The sequence below is a fragment of the Callospermophilus lateralis genome, chromosome X (assembly GCF_048772815.1).
Source record: "Callospermophilus lateralis isolate mCalLat2 chromosome X, mCalLat2.hap1, whole genome shotgun sequence".
Lineage (NCBI taxonomy): Eukaryota > Metazoa > Chordata > Mammalia > Rodentia > Sciuridae > Callospermophilus > Callospermophilus lateralis.
In genome coordinates this window covers 7,565,577-7,591,093 of record NC_135325.1, presented here as the reverse complement: position 1 = coordinate 7,591,093, position 25,517 = coordinate 7,565,577, and the positions used below count along the sequence as shown (strand labels likewise).

General features: G+C 38.6%; 1 protein-coding gene across 3 annotated transcripts in view; it reads left to right on the top strand.

The window, feature by feature from the left end:
• Positions 1-213: 213 nt before the first annotated feature.
• Phka2 (phosphorylase kinase regulatory subunit alpha 2) overlaps positions 214-25,517 on the top strand; it is a 69,103-nt gene continuing 43,799 nt past the window's right edge. For all 3 annotated transcript variants that reach the window (XM_077107692.1, XM_077107691.1, XM_077107690.1), the window contains exons 1-4: positions 214-314; positions 19,733-19,891; positions 23,038-23,085; positions 24,123-24,291. In XM_077107692.1, coding sequence (XP_076963807.1) covers positions 237-314; positions 19,733-19,891; positions 23,038-23,085; positions 24,123-24,291 — 454 coding nt within the window. In that variant the 5' untranslated portion in view covers positions 214-236. The remainder of the gene's footprint in view (positions 315-19,732; positions 19,892-23,037; positions 23,086-24,122; positions 24,292-25,517) is intronic.

Below are 25,517 nucleotides of genomic sequence, written 5' to 3'. Positions count from 1 at the left end.
CCGCCATAGCGCCAGCCCCCGTCTCCGCCCCCGCACCGCCCAGCAGGCAGAAACTCTGGTTGGCTTGTTTTTCAATCATACTTTGGTTGTATCGTTTTGAAAACTCCCAACCTTCTCCCTCCCAGCCCTATCCCGAGAACTGACTGAAGCTTTGTATTCTGCGACCAGGCCCGCTAGTCGGCCGCAGCCCTGGCGGCGCGGCAAGTCGTGCGCCAAGGCTCTTGAGCGTCGCGGGGATGCGGAGCAGAAGCAATTCCGGGGTCCGCCTGGACGGGTACGCGAGGCTGGTGCAGCAAACCATCCTGTGTTACCAGGTAAGCAGAGATCACCCGGAGAGAACGCCCTGAACTGCCCTCTGTTGTCACTCATTCTCTTCCTTAGGCCTCTGTCCACTCCTGTGACCTGAGAGCTTGCAATTAAGAGGTTTCCTATTTGAATCTAGTCCTTGCTAGCCAGTGATTTCCTCCCCATTACCATCCCCATATCTTTATTAGTCAGGGGATCTACCGAATAGCTGCTTTGGCGACTCTTTATAGAATTCTTTGACCATTGTTTAGGATCGAAGACAGAATGAGCCCTCTAGGTGCCCTGGGTACAAAATGCCACTTTTTTTTTCCTTTTTTTTTTTTTTTTTATACTATTTCTTTTAGACGAAATATAGGTTGGACAGATCACACTGAAAAGACGGTGAACTCTGGACTGTAGACAAGAAGCTCTGGCCCTCCCAAGAGTGACCTTGTTAAGAGACCACTTGGGAGGGCCATAGGTCCTGTTCTGGTTGCTACTTTATAGATAAGAAAACTACTGGACCCGAAAGGTCCAGTCCAGTAGAGTGTCAAACCCTAAGCCAGGTCTTTTTTTCCCAAGTTCAAGGGGTCCTGTGAAGCTTGCCCATATTGTCTGATTATGAATAATACCTGCTATGCTTTTTATTACTGGACTAAAATTATGTGTGGGTCCTTAATGTAAGACCACTGAACTATTTTTATTCCTAGTGAAGACAGAAGCTATATTGCTTTCCCTCAATCAACAGCAACTATTTTTAGGGCCTTCAGAGTCAAAGAAGGAAGTGGCATTTGGTGGTTAGGGGTGAGGCCTGAAAGTTGGGAGCCATGGTTACTCCCAAGCCACTGACCTTTTTTCTAAGGCTAATTTCTCAGCGTTGGTCCCTCATTCAGCAAATATTTATTGTGTACTAATTATATGCAAGGTACTGTACAAAGTGCTGGGCTTCCAAAAAAGAATAAATGGTTTTGAAGCAGTGACATTTTTGCATGGGGACTAGAACCCCTGTTTGAAACTCTTCAAGCTAGATGTGATTTGCAAGTGAGAAATATTTGGATTTAGAAAGATAATATGCATATCCTATATATTCTATAATAACTGCAATGGAGTCTGAGCAACACTCCTTAATCACATATTCTATTATTATTTCCACAACAGAATATGAATATTCATACTGAGCGGGATAGGTAAAGACTGAAAAGAGTTTTACATTAGTTCAGGTCCTCTCTCACTGCTAAATGAACTTACTGCGAAGTTAAGAAAATACTGAATTTCCAGAGCTTATTGACTTTTGAGTTTGCACATGAAGGATTAGGTCTTTATTTGGGGAGCTTTATGGAAGGACGCCTAGTCCAGTTTTGTGGGGCAAGAGAGGAATCCTGCAAAAGATGATTTTCAAGTTGAGAGCTCAAAGAATAGGCAGATAAAGGGAAGTTACTCTTTGCCTTTCTTCTTAGAATAACATCTATAAAATATTCAAAAATCCAAGTTGAAAGACCTTTCCCTTCAGTTCTGTGATGGGAGGGGCTACAGGAGAACTGAGAAAGCTAGTTTCATTCCTCAGCTCTGCCTTCAACAATATGTGTAATGTTTAATCATCCTTTCTGAGTTCATGCCCTCATCTGTAAAATGTGAAAAATAACACCTGCTTCTATTGAGTTGTTGTAAAGAAAAAATTAGTGCCTATACATTGCCTGGCAACTCACAGGCAATCAGTAGATAGTGAGGGATCTTGGCAGTTTTATGACCTTGATATAGTCCACAAATTAGAAGTCAGTGGTCCTCACATAACCACTCTGACCCATGATGCTCCTTTTTCTGAAGGACTTGACACAGCTGCTATTGCTTTATGTCTCCTATTGGTGCAGTGAGGTCCTAAGTTCAGAGACCTTACCAGTTTTGTTCCTTTGCATCACACAGTGTCCAGGTGCAATCCTTGGTAAAATACTTGGTAAAATACTTCCTGCAGCTTCTGAACCATCTCAATGACCCAGCTTTTGGTCCAGGCTTATCTTCCCTTAGGAGCAAAAGAACTATCTTCTCACTAAAGCTAATCTGCAGGGTTGGACTTTCCTCCCCAACATTTTAATGATTAAAAAAGGTTGTCTGAGCCTTTAGTTGTATTTATTTTGGGGGAAGTTGGTGAGAGGCCCTCACATTTGCCCTCTTTCCTCTTCCTGGCTGTATTATCAAGCTTTTCTGGCTAACAAGAATACTCTGAACACAGTTCTGCTTGGAAATACCATGAATCTATAGGTACAGAATTGCACACCTTCTCATCTAACCCCACTCTGCCCCAACAACTAGAAAAAAGTTGTAGAACCCTGACCCATTTGGGTTCTCATCATCTCCCAGTCATCTCAGCCAGGTCACCTCTATTCTATATATTTTGCCAGTTAAAAAAGATGAATGAACTAGGTTTCTGAATTTTATGCTGAATTTTCTCATTTCTGTACATATGTGCAGATATTTGAGATGTTTTTCAATGTCATTTTGTACAAGCTCTGAAATTTGTTTCTGACTTGCTTTAAAATTGAGATCAATTTATATTGGGTTCACTGGTTAGAAATCATTCTAAGATAAATATGTCAAGCTGATCATTATTATTTCTTTAGAGTCAATAGTTTGTTCATATCAACTAACACGTCAAATAATTCCTTTTCCTGTGTCTATGAAAGGAAGAAATTTTTCATTCATTGTTTGCCAAATATGCCTGCTGCTAAACATTACTTGAATCTTTAAGACACAGAAGGAAAAAGCTATGTCTATAAAAGAGTCCTTTTGCAGGTTTTATTTTATAAATATATATTCTAGGGAGTATTTTCAAAACTTTGTTGTCTATAAACTGGGCTCAGTGGTACACACCTATAATGCCAGCTACTTGGGAGGATAAAGCAGGATGATTCTAAGTTCAAGACCAGTCTGGATGATTTATAGAGACCCCGACTCAAAAATACAAGAAAATGGACTGAGGATGTAGCTCAGTGGTAGTGTTTGTCTAGCATGAGCAAGGCTCTGGAGTCAAGCCCATTACTACCAAACATATATATATATATATATATATATATTTTTTTTTTTTTAAATAAAATTCTAGATTTATTTTGGCCCAGATAAAAGATACTATGTACATTTTTTCAGTTATGACTGTTTGAAGGCTCATTAATAAAAGTATTAAGTATGACATACTGATAAGAGAATATGGATCAGAAAGAAAAAATAATGATCAAAGCAGTATTCACTCCAACTGCAGATTACTAGGTATAATAAGGTAATATAATTGAAATCAGTAACTAAATATTGCTATTTAATAGCAATGAAATTTAAAATGAGAAGAATTCAAATAAATAAAGCATGGAGTATAAGACAAAGTAAAGATTAGTTTGGGCTGTCTCTCACCATGCAGAAAACTCAAGTGGATCAAGGACCTAGGAATTAGACCAGAGATCCTGCGTCTAATAGAGGAAAAAGTAGGCCCAAATCTTCATCACATTGGATTAGGCCCTGACTTCCTTAACAAGACTCCTAAAGCACAAGAAATAAAATCATGAATTAATAAATGGGATGGGCTCAAAATAAAAGCTTCTTCTCGGCAAAAGAAGCAATCAATGAGGTGAAGAGAGAGCCTACGTTATGGGAGCAAATTTTTGCCACACTCACATCAGATAGAGCCTTGATCTCTAGGATATATAGAGAACTCAAAAAACTTACCAAAAAATAAAACAAATAACCCAATCAATAAATGGGCTAAGGAGCTGAACAGACACTTCTCAGAAGAAGATATACATTTGATCAACAAATATATGAAAAAATGTTCAACATATCTGTAAGAAAAACAAATCAAAATACTCTAAGATTTCATCTCATGCCAGTCAGAATGGCAATTATCAAGAATACAGACAACAATAATAAATAAATGTTGACAAAGATGTGGGAGAAAGGTATACTCATTCATTGCTGGTGGGACTGCAAATTGGTGCAACCAGTCTGGAAAGCAGTATGGAGATTACTTAGAAAACTTGGAATGGAACCACCATTTAACCCAGCTATCCCACTCCTTGGTCTATACCCAAAGGATTTAAAATTGGCATACTGTAGTAACGCGGTCACATCAATGTTTATAGCAGCTCAATTCACAATAGCTAAACTGTGGAAGCAACCTAGATGCCCTTCAATAGATGAATTGATAAAGATTAGTTTGGGATATGGTTCAAAGAGATATAAATACTAAAAAATAATAATATGGCAGAAGAATAAGAAGAGACTGGAGTTCAAACTGAGAATGAAGATATTATTATATATCTTAAGAGATCATATCTAAGCATTAGCATTAAAATAATATAAGCATAACTTTGCAAACAATAGTGGGATAAAGAAAATCTGATTTCTCTCAGAGAAGTAAGGAAAAGGGTCGATGGGAAGGGTGGGAAGTAAGAAAAAGAAGGTGTGATAAAAGTAAAGGTCAGCAGAAGTAGATGCAGGTAAGTGCACAATAAATGTACATGCTTTAATTATCCAAATAATAGAAATTATTTAAAATATTTAGAAAGGCATATGTAATTTGTAAAAGACAAAACTAAAACAGAATACTAAAAGGTTGAAAGTAATCCAGTGAGACAAGCTATACTAGGCCAGTCCTAACCCCCCAAAAGTTGATGTCATCATGCTAATAACAAAGTAGAGTTTAAATTTTTTAAAAAATATATTATTAGGGATAAAGAATATTATTACTACATGACAAGAGGATAATTCATCAAGAAAATGGAGCAATTTTAAATCCACAAAACACTAACAACATAGTTTCAAAGTATATAAAACAAAACTTGACCTAGTTATAGGATAAATGACATCCATAATCATTCTGGGAGTTTTAAAATTTTCTGAGCTATTAATAAATCAACCAGAGAAATAATGAGGACATAGAAAATTTGAGCACGATAAGGAATAAACTTGGTAAAGTACACATACATAGAACTCTGCACTCAGCCAATAGAAAGTACTTATGTTTCAACCTTGCAAATTATTTTTTTCAAGAATTGATGACAAATTAGATTATTTTAAGAGTCTCAAAAAATATGAAGAATCAACTTTGTGCACACTTCATTTTTTAGCCAAGATGTAAGAAAATTAAAGAGCAACAACAAATGACCGCTAAAGCCCTCAAATATGTTTGGAAACTTCGCAAGCCCACATATTAAGTATGTCACAGATTGAAAAAGAAATTATAATACAAATTATTAAATAGTTAGAATGATAACAAAATCACTCCAAATAAGAATTTATAGGATACAGTTAAAGTGGGGTTTGAAGTGAAATTTTTTAAAATATTTTTTTTAGTTGTTGATGGACCTTTATTTTATTTATTTATATGCAGTGCTGAGAATAAAACCCAGTGCCTCACATATGCTAGGCTAGCTCTACCATTGAGCTAACACCCCAGCCCCTAAAATTTGTATCCCTATATGTATATATTAGAAAAGAAGAAAGATTTTGAAATGAATAAATTCAAGATTGAGAAAAGGATGACAGAGTATGACCAAGAAAATAGAAGAAAGAAAATAATTAGGATAGGTAAAGAAAAAAACAAATTTTTTTCTTCTTCTTCTTTTTTTTTTTTTTTTTTTTTTTGGTGCTGGGGATTGAGCCCAGGGACACTTAACCACTGAGCCACATCCCCAGTCACTTTTTATATTTTATTTAGGGACAAGAGTCTTGCTAAGTTGCTTAGGCCCTCGCTATATTGCTGAAGAAGCTGGCTTTAAACTCACAAGCCTCTTGCTTCAGCCTCCTGAGTTACTGGGATTATAGGTGTGTACCACCATGCCTGGCAGGAATTTTTTTTTTTTTTTTTTTAAGGCTGGGGATGTAGCTCAGTTGTCCCAGCAACACACATACACACACACACACACACACACACACACACACAAATGATCAACAAAATCAAAAGCTGGTCTTTTGATAAGACAAATAGGCACATTTCTGGTAGGGTTGATGAGAGGAAAGATGGAGGGGAGAAACAAACAGATAATATTAAGAGTGAAAATGGAAAAAAAACCACTATGAATGATTTTTGGCAGTAAATTTAAAAACATAAATGGACAGTTTTCTAGAAATATGTTACCAATGTTAAGATAACGTTAATCCTGATTATACTATAATCATTAAAGAAATGGAATGAGTAAAAAAAAAAAAAATCCTAGTCTAAGAGAGTAGGAATTTGGCTTTTATTCTGAGAAGGGGAAGCCCTGAGATATTTTTTTTAATCAAGTCTAAAATAATTTATATACTCTAGGAGTAATCTAGGAGTCAGCTTTGATTCCTTCTTTTTATCTATTTATTTTTTTTATTTCAAGACAGGGTCTCACTAGGTTGCTAAAGTTGGCTTCAAACTTGTGAACCTCCTGCCTCAGCCTCCCAAGTTGTTGGGATTACTGGCATGTGCCACTGTGCTGGGCTGATTACTTCTTGTTCCCTCATTCCCCACCTAGAGTGGAGAGCATTTTCTAATGAATGATATATCACCAAAATGTATTGCAGCTCCCCACACTAATGTCTATGTCCATTGCCACCACATCTTGCCTGGATGCCCCCTATCCCTGCCTCCAGCCTTCTGATTCATTCCCTGCTCTCTTCTGCCCAGATCAGTGAGTGGTCATACATCAGGCACCAAAGTCTGTCCTGCTTACAACCTTCCCGAGGCTGTTTTCACTCCTACAGTAAAATAGAGTTCTGCCACCCCAGCTACAGCCTCACACAGAAGCTACCCATCATTCCACTGTCCCCTCACTCACTATCAGTTATGTTCTGGTAAATGCTTAACAACAGGCTCCACTAACTTGAAAATTTGCTTCTGTCAGTAGCAATACCAGGAGGAGAATATGAGAGAAGCCACCCCAATTTCTCATCTTACCCCATAAATCTGGGTAGCACCACCCCATTCAGGCGCCCAAGTTGACAATACAAGAATCTTTTTGGCTCTTTCTCGTTCCTCTCCCATCTGAATCCAATTCATCACCAAGCTCTGTTGATGTTACCTCCTAAGCCTTTTACAAATCGTTCTGCTACTTGTGTTGTTTTCTGCCACTACCACCACCATTGTCTAAGCTAGCAGTCTTGCTGGTCTCTACCCATGCATTAGCTTCCCCACCTGTCTTCTCCCTGTAGCCTCTCAGTTCTGTCCCAGTGTTTCTCCCCACTGTGGCCAAAATGGGCTTCTCCGGGGACCCATTCCAGCATTCTGGGTAGCACTAGGTCCAATAAGGGCAGAAGTGACATTATTAGTTCCAGCTCACATAGGTACCATCTGACAGATGGTTGTCTGGTCTCTGTGTGGATGCAAGAAGGGAAGTGATCGGTAGAAAGCATTTCCTCCTTCCTGGTACAGTCGAAAGTCCTGCCTTCTACTACCTTCTACTTTAGCCCTTTCTGGGTGTGGCAAGGAGGAAGGCTTTTGCTATACCTTTTCCAGCATAGCCTTTAAATATTTTAGTGTCAGACAAAAACATTTTAGTAATTTGTATGAAGACACGTATGGTGTGACTCTACTTTGTGAACAGAGATATGAAAAATTGTATTCTGTATGTGTAATATGAATTGTAATTCATTCTGCTGTCATATATAACAAATAATAAACAATAAAATAAAAAAATTGAGTAATTCAAAGAAAAAGGCCTTGAATCCTTCATTCACCAATAAAGGACTGAAACAATCTATACAGGGGAAAGATCTAGAATTATTTCAAGCTTTGTAGAGATCCAGAAGGTCCATTAGTCAGATTGAACCTCCTTTTGCAGTTAAAGAACCCCAGCCGGGAGTGGTCATCCTTCTCATGATCTGACTACTGTGTCATAAGCACTGTGTCTTGCTGGGACTAGGCTGGAGGCATGAAGATAAATACTTTAAATATACCAGATTGCTGTGAATAGCAAATGAAGTTGCACTGTCTTTGTGTGTTAAAATAGTGAAATTTAAATAGGCTATTTCTTTAAATATTCTACTAAATTTAGTTCTGCTGTATTGCTCTTGTCTTATTTATTTAGGTACTACGGATTGAATTTAGGCATAGACACTGAGCTACATTCCCACCTCACCTCCCCACCTTTTTAATTTTTTTTTTATCTTGAGACAGAGTTTTGCTAAGTTGACAAGGCTGGCCTTGAATTTGGGATCCTCCTGCCTCAGCCTCCTGAGTTGCTGGAATTACAGGTGTGCGCCACTGCACCCAGTTCGTGCATGCTCGCTCACTCTGTGTGTGTGTGTGTGTGTGTGTATGTGTGTATATATATATATACACACATACACACACATATATATACGTATATACATATATATTTTTTAAATTTATTTAATGTATTTATTTTTAAAGAGATGGGGTCTTGCTGTGTTGCCCAGGTTGCCCTAAATTCCTGGGCTCCAGTGATCCTTCTGCCTGGGAATCCCAAGTAGCTGGAGCTACAAGCACATGCTACTATGCCCAGTTTGTCTTTTATGTTTAGATATGACTCTAGTAATTAATAAAGTAAATGCCACATCTATCTCAAAAAGGGTAAGGAGAACATAATTAGTGCTCATAAGATTCTTAACCAAGTGGATCATAGACCCATTTAAGTATTTGGTAAAGGTTGAATGTATTGTCCTCTCCCGAGAAAATGCTCAAGTGGAAATTTCTGGAGTCTCATGGACCTTTACCCCACCCCCCACCCCACAAAAACCTATGTATAGATTCCTAGCAGATCTTCTGGAGAGTCTCCATTAGGAGCCCAGATGTGGAGGGATATATGGTGTCTCCATGCTCCAAATTCAAACCCAAACCTGAAGCTTATGAAATAAAAGTCATTCTTCTAATTGACAATATCAAACAGTGTCATCTGCAGTTCTCCTGTTCAGGCGAAAGTTTTTTAATGTGTTCTGTAAGTTTCCATGACACTAGGCTAAATACTGAAGCTTCAGTAATCCTCACTCTTAACTACAGGAATTGGCGAGAGAGCAGCAAAGAATTAGTCACCTAAGAGCATGGTAAAGTCATTTGATCATAGCTACGGGGCCCAGAGCAGTTCCTATGAGTTTGGAAAGATATAAGATGAGCATTGGGATCTGGAATGAAGTGTATGCCTGCAATGCTTGGCTCCCGACCCAGTGTCTCTCACTATAGCCATCATGCAGTCATATCACATGATGTAAATGCCTAGGCTCAGGACAGTTTGCACCTTGTGCATTATTTGTAAACCTAAATGCGGAAAATCTAATGAACAGCAAGAGAAAGACATTATTGGAATGTGGAAATTGCACCCCTGTGATCCCCTTAGGGAAAGCATGAGGCTTCTACATATTCGAGCTCCCATTTTCAGGCTTGGGGATGTAACTCAGTGATAGAATGCTTGCCTAGCATGTGCAAAGCCTTGAGTTCTATCCCCAGCACCACCCAATAATAATAATAAAAACAGCACTTTTAAAAATAATTATCTGAACCACCTGAAGCTTACCTATCAAATTTTATAAAATCTTATCTTCTAATGTAAAAAGAGACGGTTATACAATTGGTAATATTGATTATAGATGCAGTTGTGGTTTTTTCTCCTTTTGCATCTTTTTTATTGTCAAATATATCATATAAATAAAAAGAATAAAATTGTACATGGTTATCTTGTTTTTCATTTAACAGTATACCTTTTAAAGCATTTCATATCAGCATATACCACTCTGCTTCAGTATTTTTGACTGCTATATGATATTACATGAATATACCATCAACTGATCCTGATACTGATGGATTTTTACCTTTTAAAAAATTTTAATCAATGTATATTTATTTCTGTCATATGAAAGGCCACACACACACACAAAAAAAAATCTGAGACAATCTAGACAATTTGCATTAAAAAATGCATTTAGAAAAAGACCATTCTATTATGTACTACTTCATCAATATATGCAATCATTTTAAATACTATTATAATTCCTACTTTAACTTAAGTTCAAAATATTACTCTCCCCCACTCCAATTTAATATTTTAAAAAGTGGTTGCTAGAACAAAATTCTAGTACAATAACTGAATTTAAACAGTTTTTGGAGTTTTTGTAATAGGATTTTTCACTTTCTGTTTTTCACTTTACCAACATGGGTGGTTGTGGTAAGTAGTCATGTTTTCAACATTTATCCTAGCCTCTTCTGAGTGTTTCATTTGAATAATTAAACTGTACTTTCCTCCCTTGGAATTAAGCAAAGTGGTGACACATTCTTAGTAATTCTTAATTCACAGTGAGCGGGGAACAAGGATTGGGGTTGGTCTGAGGCGTCTGAACTCTGTGCTATGGAACATAGGACATGGAATTGATGGTCTGGGGGCCTAGGGGAGGCTTCATAGAGGAGGGAGCATGAGCATGTGTAAAGGCCCAGAAGTACAAGAAACACTAAGCTGAATTTTCTGAGGAGCTAAGGAGGGAGTGTTGGGTGATTAGGTTGGGGTGTGAGAGGAAGAGCCAGCGCAGAGCCTCGGAAGACCGTTTAAGTGATTTACATTCTATCTGATAGGCATTAGAGAATACTGAAAACAGTGTTATGGTTTGGATATGAGGTGTTCCCCAAAAGCTCCTGTGTTAATGCTGGAATGTTTATAGAGGTTTAAATTATTGGATTATGAGAACTGTAACCTAATCAATTCATCCTAATTTCAATGGACTGACTAGAGTAACTATAGACAGGGTGTGGCTGGAAGAGGTGGGTCACTGAGGGCGTGCCCTGGACATCTTCCCTGTGGCCCCTTTCCTTCTCTCTGTTTTCCTATCCTACCATGAGCTGAGCAGTTTTCTTCTGCTGGACCCTTCCCCCATGACGTGCTGTCTCACTGTGGGCCCAGAGCAATTGAATCAGCAATCCATGGACTGAGACCTCTGAAACTGAGCTCCAAATAAACTTTTCCTCCTATAGGTTGTTCTTGTTGAGTGTTTTGGTCACAGTGACCAAAAAGCTAATCAAAACAGACAGTAAAGTCTTAAGATTATAGGTCTTTCTGGGGTTGGAGTTGTGGCTTAGAGAGCACTTGCCTAGCATGTGTGGGGCGCTGGGTTCGATCCTCAGCACCACATAAATATGACTACCTTTGTGGAGGTTGAATTGGAAGGAACCAGTAGTAGAGTCAGGGAGAGCGGTAAGGAGCTATTTCAGTTTTTCTTGTGGGACAGAGTTTGGGAAAGGGAATTTGCAGTCGCTGTGCCATTTCTGGTTGCATAGATGACAATATTCATCTAAGACCCCCAGATACTGAATTACAAACTGTTAAATACTTTGGTGCTACCATCAAGCATTTATATATTTTGCCTTCAAGGTGCCTTGATCTTGCATTGCCATTGAGGCAGTTGCATTGCTTTGCATTATTGAGACAATTTTGCCTCAACATTAATAGTATCAAATAAATGTCTTTATGGCATGTAGTTTACCATGTATAAGCATTCATTGTTAGATTCATTGTAGGATTCTTTTAGTTGCAAATGACAAAAACTCATTTCAAATATCCTTTAAGCACAAAAGATAAAATATTTCTCAAATAACTTGAAAAGTCTAAGAGATTTTTCTAGATTGAGGAATGGCTGGATTTAGGAGTTCGGATGATAAACTATGTCTCTTTACGTTGTTTGGCTCTGTTTGACTCTTGAGTAGGCTTTATTTTCTAGCAGGTTCATCCTATGTGGTGGCAGAGATGGCATCTTGGCACATCCAGGTTATAGTCTTCCAGAGTGGTGGCCTTTTCAGAAAGCAAGCTTTGTCTATAGTGGCTCCAGCACAAATCCTTACTGTATGGCTCTCAGTTGCTCTAGCTTGGATTGTATGCCCATCCCCAAACTGTGCCCAGGTTAGCCAGGCTTGAGTCATACATCCTTCCCTGGGTTCAGGACCAGGGCACAGGCAATGATGGGCTTACCCCACAAGAGCCACACTGGAATCAGAGCAGGGAAAATTACAGGCAATTACCAGGAAATAAGTGAACAGGTGCTGGACAGGTAGAGGTAACAACATTTTCATGAAGGGGTGTGAAATGAAGGGTCTAAATAGACACATAATCTCCAATCACCTTTGAATTCTCCTTTTAATAGAAAGTGAAATAGAGAAATTAAATAATTTGCACATCACATAACCATCAAGTGACAGAACAGAGATTTGAACCTAGAGGTGCCTTTCTCACAGCTGGATCCATGCCCTTAACCACTATCCACTATGCCTCCCATGAGATGGACCTCAAGGTCCTTCTGCCCAGAGAATACCAGAGATAGAGCCCACATCACCCACAGCTCTGTCTATTCTTTGGACGGTCCTAATGTCAGGAAGTTCTTATATTGAGTTGAGATCTAAAGAGATCAGTAGCAGGAAAAAAAAAATCCCTCTTTGGGAGGATCACCTTTCAGCTCCTTGAGGTGGCTAACTGAAGCCTCCCCTAAGCCTTCTGTAAACATCCATCTTCCCATGAGATGTGGCTTTGAGCCTCTTCATCATCCTCCTTTGGGTATGCTTAAATAGTGAATGAACCCAGGGTGCTTTACCACTGAGCCACATCTACAGTCCTTTTTAAAATTTTATTTATTTTGACATAGCATCTAAGTTGCTGAAGCTATCTTTGAACTTCCGATCATTTTGCCTCAGTGTCCGGAGTTGCTGGGCTGACAGATGTGTGCATATATGTAAATGTCCCTTTAAAAACTTGGTGTTTGGCTTTGACAAAATACACCACATTTGCTCTGCCAGGTTGGCAGTTTATTGGGGCTCCCTCGCACCCTGTAGTTCTGAAAACTTTACTTTTTTTTTTTTTGGTGTGTGTGTGTGTGTGTGTGTGTGTGTTGCTAGAGATCCAACTCAGGACCTCATACATGCTAGGGAAGCACTCCACCACACTACACCCCATGGCCCCTCTACTTCTATTAACACAGCCTTTGCTCTGTGGTATGTGGTATTCACACTGTTGGTGGTAGGTAGCTATTAAAACTTTTGGTCAGAGTTGTACAGTTAAATTTTCTTGTACTTAAGTGTTGGAGCAGGCTGCAACTTTTGGGCTGGGGTGGGGGAGGGTTGGAAAAGAGAGAAGAGGCTCTGTGTAAAGACTGGTTAGGGTCCCAGGGGTGGGGGTGCATGTGTAAAGGGAGCTGAGTCAACTCAAGTGTGGGAGTGATGGCTAATAAAATTAGTTCGGCAAACATTATTAAACATGTGAGCCCAATAAATAAATCCTTGTTGAATTCCTTCTACTTTGTTTCTATCATCCCAGCCCCTATGTGCTCTGCTGTTCCAGTATTGGCTCAGTGGCAACACTGCAGCCCTTACCCATGCCTACCCCCACTTGCATATACCCTCTAAGGAGCAGAGCATGTCACCATTTCAGCATCTCTGCTATCTTCTGTTGTTAAACTCTTGCTTTAACAATTATCTTTGAATTGCCACCAGCCAAGAAAATTGTGTAAGCATTGTTTCTCAAGCTTGTAGAATGAAGACTTGAGCTGTTTGTTTTCATTTTACAAGTAGAAAATTATAATGTTGAATGTGTGTTTTTAAAGTATGTGTACACTACCCTAGGGTCATGTACCCTGTCTTCTCTGGTCACCCTCTACCACTGTACCCTCACCCCCACTGAAATTTACTGCCCTAATTCTGCCTCCTTAATTTTCATCTCTGTCCTGTGAGGTTACTGTTCTCTGTTTAATCCATCTCATCTCTAGTTGAGAAATAAACCATTTCCTGTTTGAAGCAGCTCCCTTGTTTTGCCCAATTTTCTAATTTATTTATTTATCTATTTTTATTTTTTGCAGTGCTGGGGATTGAATTTGGAGCCTCACACATGCTAGGAAAGCACTGTACCACCGAGCTACATCCCCAACCCCCACTTTTCTACTTTTAAAGCAGAAATAAGACTTTACCTTGAATCATTTCCAAGGTTCATGCTGTGCATATCTGATTTTCTTCTTCAGGGTTTTGTGGAGAAAGACTGAACAGAAGAATGTGCATAATAATAAAATAAGCTCTCTTAAATGGCAAATTATTTCTATGAGCTATGAATAATACATATGTATACCCTTTAAAGTATTTTTGAAAAGGTATTTCATGCTACAAATCAGTAAAAATGTAACTTTATTATGCATTTTTTTCATTTATTTATTCAATACTTAACTAAGCCAAGACTTAGAGTGGTAAACAACAAAAAAGGTTTTACCCATAGAAAGCTTATAGCATGGGAATAATGCTTCAGATTGTACCAAAAAGATATGTTTATGGATCAGAAGATTCAATATGGTTGAATATTCCCCAAACTATCTACAAGTGTGGGATTTAAATAAGGTTCATTTTCTTGTGTATGTATGTCTAGTTGTCCCAACACTATTTGTTAAAAATACTTTTATTTCTCCTTTGCATTGTCTTCAGAAGTTTGTCAAGGAGCAGTTTGCCATATTTGTGTAAATTTATTTCTGGACTCAATTCTGTTTCAACCATCTATGTATCTATTCCTTTACCTTTTGTTAGATTCATACATTTGGGATTGTTATATGTCTTCATGGAGAACTCCTCTCTTGGTTAGCTTTCTTCCCCTCTGCTACAAGATGGGCAGTGTTTTAGATACAGGCTGATCCAGTAACCTGGTTCCTAGAGGGACAATAACAGAGAGCAGAATCATAGCTGACCAGATATGTACACAAGGCTTGGATGAGAAATAAATGTTTCTTGTAAAAAGCCACTGAGATTTTAGTGTTATTTGTTACCAAGGCACAGAAGCCAAAACTTGGACCCAATCCATTCTAGGCTTTCAGGCTCTGTTCTTTGTTCTCACAGACAGGAGCCAACATGGGCACTTTCCCCAGATGAGAAACTGAGAAGAGATGGAGAAGGAAAGAGGGGCAAATGAGTCAAAGGACACTCCACACAGCTGCTGGCTCTTATCCTCAGTGAAACACAATCTGTAGGAGGCTCATCTGTCTCAGCTTCTTCTCCTAGAGTTTAAGGCTGTCATTGTCAGGTCAGCCTGCAGCAGGGGTCTGAGACTCAGTGCAGGGCTGTGCTATCTCCACTAAGACTGTATTGTGATACCTGCTCTTTTATTACTCTTAGATATCTTTGTAGTTGCCATTTCTTGAGATCTGCCCCATCCTCCTCCTCCATGACCCCACACCTGGCCACCTCAGGAGCAGCTCTTGATTAGAAAAGTGGATGTTCTTAACAGGATTTGCCACTGATTTTTTTAGTCATTATTTTTTTAGGCAAAGTACAGAGAGTTTAGAAAAGTAAAACAGAAGATTTATGTGAGTGAGCACAAATTAGGGCTAAACTTGAAGGGGAAAGGCAAGAATTGGGTGGGGAGAGGGTATAGAGTTGCCAGGGATTTTGTTTCAAAAATATCAGTGGGATAAAATATCATCACTGGCCATATTTATGGTAAAGATGAAAGAGGGCACCCAGACTTAGTTTTTCTGAGTAATAAAAATGAGCTTAGATTTGCTTGTAGATTCTCTCCCTAGCCCTGTATCTTTATCTGATTTCCTGAAATTATTATTATAACTATACAAGAAAGAAATAATATAATGAAAGCTGTTCAAATAGGTCAACAATATTAAATATAGCTTGCAGTTATTGATCACTTACATGTGTCAGATACAGTCCAAAATGCTTGATACACACTAATTCTTTTAATCTTCACAAACTACCCTATGAAGTGGAAACACTGGTATAATCCTCGTTTTACAGATGGGGATGCTAAAGTCAATTGACAAGGTTGCAGTTGTATCATGGTAGAGCTTCGAACAGTCTGATTCCAAAGCTTGTGCTCTTAAACATGATACGTGGAAGGTTGTCATTCTTTGTAGATAGAAATGGTGAAATAGTACCTGATTTAAAAAAAAAAAAAAAAAGAAACTAAAAATTAACTCACAGAACAGAAAATCCAGTGCCTTCCTTCCCAAAAAAGAATAAATAGATGCTTAAATTCACTGGCAGTCAGGGAAACAACAATTTTAAAAATAAAAGCAATTATATATGTCACTTTACACCCATCAGACTGATAAAATTTTAAATATTGACAACTTCCTGACAAGGATCAGGGATATTTATTAAAACTGGAAATTCATATGCATATAGCCTGTGAACCTAGCAATCCTGTTTTTGGGATTCTATTTCACACAAATTAAAGCACTGTTGAAAAAAGCTTATGTTATAATGATACTTATTGCAGTATTTTTGCAGTGGCAAAAAAAATTAAAACTCTGAAAAATTAATGAATACCCATCACAATGGTAGATGACTAGATGCATTATTATGTGCATCCACCATGGAATATTATGGAGCTTATAAAGCTTAATGAGTTTGAGTTAAACCAAAGGGCTTAAGGGATCTCATAAGGTTCTGTTGAATGGGAAATGCCAAGTAAGCAGTGATCCTAAGATCCCATTCATTAAAAACAGTGACCCCCCTCCAAAAAAAACCTTGCACATATAGAAGTTTATACATAAGCATGTGCATGTAGGTATATGATTTAAATATCTGATTTTCACAGCACAGAAAAAAAAAGATGGAAAAATATATATAAGGTTGTTACATGGACAGTGTTTATGGGATTGCTGATGTGAAGGGAGGAGGGCAAGTAAAGAGCAGAAAAAAATGGAAAACTCATCTATATGATTATAGTTAGACAGTTCTACAGTGTAATATTTAAAAATAATATTTTAACAGATGTAATTAAGTAATATTTTTTAAAGATTGGAAAGCAACAGATGGTTAATGTGATCATAAGGCTTTGCCTGGACAAATCTCCCCACCTTCTTTCTATGGTCTGTATTTGCCAGTGTTCAGCCTTTTGTTTCTCCCTCCATTGACATATCTAATGGAAACCAATGACCCCAGAGCTCTAATGCAATGGACATGCTTGGGTGATGCAGCACAACCCAACTCCAAGTAGGGGAGGAATGCAAAGACAAAACCTTTGGGTCATCTTTATTGGAAGGGACAGCAGACTGGGAGTAACAGTATCTACCAGTCTGTGGCCATTTCAGGTTTTTTTTTTTTTTTTTTTAAGTTGTAGATAGACACAATAACTTTATTTTATTTATTTATTTTTTAATGTGGTGCTGAGGATTGAACCCAGTGCCTTAAACTTTAGGTGAGTGCTCTACACTGAGTCACAACCCCAGCCCACCATTTCAGTTTTTATGAATCACATCAAAATAGAACCACCCACATCTCTTGCAACACAATGCATCATGTTTTATAGATTTCAAGAGAGAAGCAAATCATAAATACTCCTTTTCCTGAGTGCAATAACACCCCTTTTTTATGGCTTTTTTGTATGCATAGTTTTGAATGTGGGGATCCCCTGAAACACCCAGACTGCTTCTCAGTAATTGAATGAGAGAAGATAGACAGTCTAGTGTTAGGTGGGGACAAAATGATCCACTCCAACAGTTAAGCCCAAACTAAAGAATAAAAGAGAAGACTTTCAGTTAATAGGAGGGTAACATTTCATAATCCAAACCACACTTGACACTATGTGTAACGGTCACTGCTGTGTCATCTGAAGGTTGTTTATCTCAGTAGACTCATGGTTGGTGGAGACACTGGAGGGGAGTTGAGTTCTTTCTGTAGATCTCCTGATTATTTCCTGCCCCAGACTTAGCCAATAGGTCTCAGAACAGATTAAGATGTATATGTTATCTATTGTTGGTGAATAGTGATTTTTTAAAAGAATCAGTAATTTACTATTGGAATAAGCCTTGTACTTTGACTCAGTCATTCCTAGACTTCACTTCTGATTGGCTTTAATATCATTGATTCATAAGTTATTGGCTGGATAACTATGTCAATACATGGAATGCTATTGCCCCTGAGGGTAGTATCAGTTCAATTTTAGATGTTTTTATAGAAGGCATAGATTCATTAAAGGAGAAATTCAAATATTTAATAAGTAGGACCATATAAAATAATACCTTTTTAAAAAAACCTAATAACCTTAGCACTGTCACTTTAAAAGTACTCAACAGTTTTTCATGAGACATCTTGTAAATAATACAGAACCCTTTTGAATAATGGTTGTTTTTTGTTTTGTTTTGTTCTGTGGTGCTGGGAATAGAACCCAGAGTTTCATGCATGCCAGGTAGGTGCCCTACCACTGAGCTACACCTCAGCCCTATTGAATAATTCTTTTTTAAGCTGGCAGGGTTCTGATTGTTATGATGCATTTTATTAGATACATATTTCTTTGTATATTTTTGGGAAAAGCCATCAGAGACTTTATGTGACTCATTTCCTATCTTATCCATTTTATTTCTGGGCTCAGAGTTTATTAGGACTGGTGCTTAAAAATTAATAACTTTAATGAGATAGAATTTACTTACACACTTCACTATTTCAAAGGCACAATTGAATGATTTTTAGTATATTCATAGAGTTGTCCATCCATCACCACAGTCAATTTTAAAGAATTTTAACACCTCCCAAAAGAAAAGGAAAAAGCCTATTAGCAGCCACTCATTCCCCCACTCCACCTCCACCATAGCTCTAGGCCATCAATGATCTTTCTGTCTGTATAGATTTGTGTATCCTGAACATTTCATATAAATGCAATCACTCAATATGTAACCTTTCATGACCGGCTTCCTTCACTTAGCATTATGTTTTCAAGGTTCATTTGTGTTACAGTGTATATCAGTAATTCCTTTCTGCTGACAAATACTTCATTGTAGAGACTACATTTTGTTGATCCACTCATCAGTTGATGGATATTTGTCTTGTTTTCACTTTCTGATGTTTATGAATAATGCTGCTATGAACATTTCTGTGCAGTTTTTTTATATGAAGGTCTGGTTTTTTTAGTGATTTCACTGCCTTTTTTAATAAAAATGATATTACAGCTAAATAAGACTCCCACATATTCCTCCTGCTCAGCACCTTCTCTCTAGGCCCACGAAGTATCTGAATTGCAGACAAGATAGCTGAGATCCAGAAAGAAAGGTGGCTTCCCTGGGCACACAGAGCTAGGAAGTAGATGGGGTCCTGCATCCAGGTCTCTTGCTCCCAGCTTCAGTTCTTTACCAACCAATATGGAAGTGTGAAGGCCAGAGAAGACCTAAAGCCCACAATGCACAGATTTGTAAAGCCTTGCAGGCTTTTTTTTATTTATTAATTCTTCTGTTTTATCACTTACAACAGTGTGGTTTGATCTGAAAATGAAAGAAGAACATAAGAGTTAGAAGGTTCCTTCGACAATTTTTTAGTCTCATCGCCTGGTTATACAGGTGAGGAAACTGAGGCTCAGAGAAGTGATGCAACTTACCACCCAAGATCACACTGTTAATGGTGGAGCAGGAACTGGAACTCTTGTCTCTATTCCTCATCCCTGGTCCTTGTCTGTCCCCTGGGTGAGCATTTGTTGCCCAGGAGCTAGCTGTACGAAGGGATTTGCAAAGTTATTTTGTGTCTTTTCTTTAATAGAATCCCGTCACAGGGCTGCTGTCAGCCAGCCATGAGCAGAAGGATGCCTGGGTGCGCGACAACATCTACAGCATCCTGGCTGTGTGGGGACTGGGCATGGCCTACCGCAAGAATGCCGACCGCGATGAGGACAAGGCCAAGGCCTATGAATTGGAACAGGTAATGGTGACTGACAGCCATATCTTGGCTGCTAAGCACATTTTCCTCAAGAAAACCAAGGAGGAATTAGCTTTGTGTGTAGAACTGTTGAGATGCAGGTCTCTCTTCCATTTCTGCTATACAGTGTTTTGGAGAGGCATTTATATGGTCTCAACTTCACATGCATCTTTCTGTTTGAGACATTTTTCCCCTCCATAAAATAATGACATCAAAAATCATACCAAGGGGCTGGGGTTGTGGCTCAGTGGTAGAGTGCTCGGAGGCACTGGGTTCAATCCACATAAAAGTAAAATAAAGTTATTGTGTCCATCTGAAAGTTAAAAAAAAAACAACACACCAAATAGGAAATGAAAACATTCAAATTTCTAACTCTGGAGTGTTGATTTGCCTTATGAGCTATATTTCTTTCACACATTTTATCAATTTTTATACATATTTTTATATATAAGACATTATTATAAACTAAACGTGATTATTTTTAAAAAGTCAGCACATCAGAGCCATACATTCCAAAGTATGTACTCTTCAGGGTAGCCACATTGAAAGAATATTTATCCAAACATTATTGCCACTGCTTAAAACATTTTTGAAACTTCACTTCAAAATAACTCTAGTTTGAGTCACTCCAGGAAAGCAGTCTTATTTATTCATGGTCACCCTTAGTTTCACACCAAAATGATATTACACAATTTTTGTGCCTGTTATTCACCATACAGCACAATGAAGTCCTTTTTTGTTGTTGTTGTTGTTTCCCAAAATCAGAAACCAAGATACTCACCAAAGCAAAGATTTGTCATCAGTGAGTTTGGAAGAAAATATTCTGCCTTTAAGCATGGGAGGTATTTTCCAAATATTTTGATAACATTGAGATAGGGAACACTGAAATATAAAAGTATAATTCTTTAAGTATGAGAGCCTTTGGGATTTATCTTTATAAAGATACTTCTATATCTATGTGTCCTGAGGATTGAACATGCATGCTAAGCACACACTTCACCACTGAACTATATCCCCAGCCTTAGGATTCACCTTTAATTCATACATTTCTGGATGACCCTCACAGCCAGTGGATCGTCAGGTCTTCCAGCTTAGTGGGTGCTTGTTTATAGCAATCAAAATGGACATAAGTGGCAGGCAGCATGAGGGAAGCTTTGAGAGCCATGAGGAAACTAAGAAAGAAAGCTTATCCGTGGGAATAAGGCTTGTATTTGGTCAGAAATGCAGAGTGTAGGATGATGAATTCACTCAATTTTGGGGTTAAGGCAAGTTTTAAAATTTGGATACAGAAAGCATTGAATTGTCCTCCAAAAAGGATGAGATTTACGTAAGGAATCATTCATTTATTAGTAGAATAATTTGACGTGAATGTCTTACAAATCTCCTGTCACCTTTTGAGACAAAACCAAAGTAAAGCAATATCCAATCTCTCTCTCTCTCTCTCTCTCTCTCTCTCTCTCTCTCTCTCTCTCTCTCTATGTGTGTGTGTCTCATACTCAAACATACACTCTTTCTCTCTCTGTCCTACTTGGGCTGGGTTAGGGTTGACTGGATTTGTTGCTCCTTGATTACCAATAATGAGACACAAAAAGGACACAATTTTTCATAGTTAAATCCTTTTATTATTTGATGAATGTGATTAATGACATCTCCCTTCATGATAGAAAAAAACAGGATGATACTCAACAGGAACACAATTGCATTTTGGGTTTATTGTGTGTGTGTCTCATGCATTGTGGGACACTTAGGGACTCTTGTCTCTACTCACTAAGTGCCAGCAGCTCGCACCTTTGCCATGATGATTAAAATACCTCCATCCCATATTTCTAGATACTTTCTTACTTCCTGGAGATGGCAGCTATAACCCCCAGTTGGGAACCACTGTGCCTCTGCCTAATGGAAAATAAATTTTCTTTAGTTGGCATGGACAGTGGGGAGTCAATTGACAGATGTTTACACTATATACACTGTAGGAAATGTTAATTATAACAATGCTAATTTTACCTCATAATTATGAGATAACATTTTCTGCCTCAATAGAATTCATGATATAAATTCAGATTATATTCTAGAATCCTAGGATTTTAGAGGCAGAAATTCACTGACAATGAACTTTTGAGCCCTTTTACTGTGTCTTCCCCTGCAAATCATATATGTTCTGTAAGAGAGGATATACTCATGTCCCTGGGTGGAAACGTCTTTCCTCCAGGCTACTTTGGCCTACAAAATATCTTCTACTCAGCCACTCATGAAGTAGTTGTATGGTTAGCAGACCATGTTCAGACCAGTCCTTTATTTATTTATTTTTTTAAGTACTGGGGATTGAACAGACTGGTCTTTAAATGGGCTGAATTGTGGAGAAGATGGGAGGCAACATAATGGACTGGATAAGAGCTCAAACTCTGGCTTCTGAATGTCTGAGCTCTGTTCTTGCTCTACCCCTTGTCAGCTGGAAGACTTGAGCAATATTACTTCAGCTCTCTTAGCCTCAATCCCCTCATCTACAAAGTGGGGTAATAATGCTATATAATAACCTCAAAAGGTTGGGGCAAAAATTTGAGATAATCTAAGTAAAGTGTTTTAAACAATGCCTGGATGTAATGTCTAATTGATTAATGTAGTAGTACTATTATTATTTATAATGATGATAATAGCAATCAGTTGCAATACATCACATTATTAAGAAACATTGGCTACCACTCAAATTTTGTAAGAACTTTACTCAATAGTCCAGTAATGGTGTCACAAATGGTTCTTTTGGTGTAACATCATTATTTGGGGGCAGGCATGGTGGAGTTAATTTATCTTTAATATACAAAAATAAGTTACTGTGAAATTTGACATAAAATTCCCAAGCACCAGGTTTATAAAAATTGTGTTTCTAAAATATCAGTGGGGAGTCACTGAATTGAATAGCCAGAAGACTCCATCTGATCTAACCCTTTTATTTGAGAAAGATCACTTCGTCAGCATTTTTCTTTCTTTGCGATAGAGAAATGGCAGACCACTTGAAATACTCATATATGTATATGCCTTTTCAGGGAAGTTGCCGGGCAGCACTAGCTTACCAGCCACTGGAAGGCCCAGAGGTGGTTTTCTGTGAGCGAGGAAGCCAGGCCTGGTTACTGACACCACTTTTATTTCCACAGAACGTGGTGAAGCTAATGCGAGGTCTACTCCAGTGCATGATGAGACAGGTAGGTGGAATGTGCAGATGTGTGCTCAAAGAGCATCTGAGTGGGTATTTTGTGTCATTTTAATTGTGACAATTAACTTACTTGGTGTGTTTTGAACTTTCTTCTCAAGAGGGAGAGAAATTTAAAATATTTTGCCATGGTCTCACAGAACACTGTTTTTGAGAATCTCTTTTGAATAATTACATGTGTAAAAGGAAAACATTTCTTTCAAAAAATTAAGAAAATATATTTTTTAAAAAGCCATTTGTAAGCTGGGCATAGTGATGCATGCTTGTATTCCAAGTTACTCAAGAGGCTGAAGCAGGAGGATCACAAGTTCAAGGTCAACCTCAGCAATTTAGCAATACCCTGTCTCAAAATAAAAAGGTCTAAGGATGTGGCTCAGTGGTACACTGGGTTCAATCCCCAGTGCAGGAGAAAAAAATTTTAAAAAGCCACTACTAGAAAGCTATGTGCTCTATCAAGTTTGTAAAGGGTATGTTTTCATTTGAGATGAAGTGTTTGAGTTTTTAAAACTTACCATTACTATTTTCTGGTAGTTTCAGTGAGGGGTAAATAAAACAATTGGTTGAACATGTACTTTATACTGAACATTATACTAGAATCTACACAAATTCAAAGATAAATGCAATCCAGTCCCCAATCCTCAGTCAGCATGTTCAAAGACATACTTGCTCTTTTTCTTTCAACATTAGGAAAGGAGAAGTTGAAATTTAAACAGGTCCTCTTCCTTCGCTGCCTCCTTGAGTACCTACTATGTGCCACAGCTGGGTTTCTATAGGCAAGGAACCCTTTGGCACAACCCTGATCTTTGCAGAAATTGTTAAAACCTCTTGGGCTGGAAAGTTTCCCGTGAATGGACTGGAAGAATCCACAGCACAGTCCCTATGTGTATTGCACACTAGCAGCTGCCTCCCATCCCTCTGGCTTCCAGATGTAGCAGATAAGAAGTTTAGCTCCAGTTGATTGGCCTTGGGTGACCTATGCCAGCCATGAACCTGTGTAGCTATGTGGAGCCAGCTTGCCTTCTCTCTTAGGTGGACAAAGTGGAGAAGTTCAAACACACTCAGAGTACCAAAGACAGTTTGCACGCCAAGTACAATACCTCCACCTGCAGTACCGTGGTGGGTGATGACCAGTGGGGCCACCTCCAGGTGGATGCCACTTCCCTCTTCCTCCTGTTCCTGTCCCAGATGACTGCGTCAGGTGAGTCAGGGCCATTTAAGCCCATTATTTAGAAAGTGACAATCCAGAAATGGAGGGGGCAATGTCATTCTGTTTTGCTACTACAACAGAATACCTGAGACTCAGAAGTTTAAAACACAGAAATTTTCTCACAGTTCTGGGGTCTGGAAGTTCAAGATCAAGGCACTGACAGGTTCAATTGTCTGGTGAGATCTGCATCCTCTGAAGGGGAGGAATGCTGTCCTCTCATGGCAGAAGACAGAAGGACAAGAGAACTGAATGTTGTGTAAAGCTTCTTTTTTAAGAGTCGAATCCCATTCATGAAAGAGAAGCCCTCATGGCCTAATCACCTATAGGCCCAACCTCAATACCAGCAGATCAGCAACACTGAATTGTGGAGGGGACACATTTAATCCATAGCAATCAGTATTTTAAATGAACAGTTTATGCAAAGGAAAAGCATGTTCTCTGATAACACATGCAGTTGTGTCTGTAATAGGGCACGGAGTGTGGGGACCTTGTCTGTGACTTGCAGATAGGACAGTCTACCTCTACCCAGGCACTTGCAGGATGAAGGCTGTTGAACCAACTTTGTTAGCTTGTTGCTGTGGAGCCCTCAGCTTCCATCCTGTCACTCTCCTAGTTCCTGGAGCAACTTAGAGTAGTTCAAATACCTGCAGACAATCTCATGCCTGCTCTTAGACTTTTTTTTTCCAGGATTAGCACCTCATGCCTTCAGCTCTCCCTCTCACTACCTGGTCACCCTTTTCTAAGATACATCCTCCTTTATCTAAGTTATATTTGAACAACACCATTTCCTCCACTCTTTGGGGTCCCCAGAGTAGGCTGAGAAGCCCATAGCACCTATGCTGTGAGGAGGCCTGCAACTTGTCAGTGGTATACATTGTTCCTGGTGAGCCAGAGCCACTGGCTTCTATGACAGGTGAGATGCCGAGTCTTCAAGCTCCAGGCTGCAGCTGTTTTTCACATACCAAATAGCCTTTCTCCCATAGGAGCATCCACTAAGGATGCTTCCCAAGTTGGACTGACTCTGTCTCAGAGTTCTCATCACCAGTCCACTGAACTGACATGCCTGAGGCCTCAGACTGCAAGTGTGAAACTTGAAAAAAAAGTCCCATAAATCAGCAAGTAATATTTTTATAGCTTTGTCAATAAAGCACACGCTGATAAAAAGTAATTTTTTGTTATGGAAGTTAACGAAAGTTAATATGAGTTCTCACTATAAA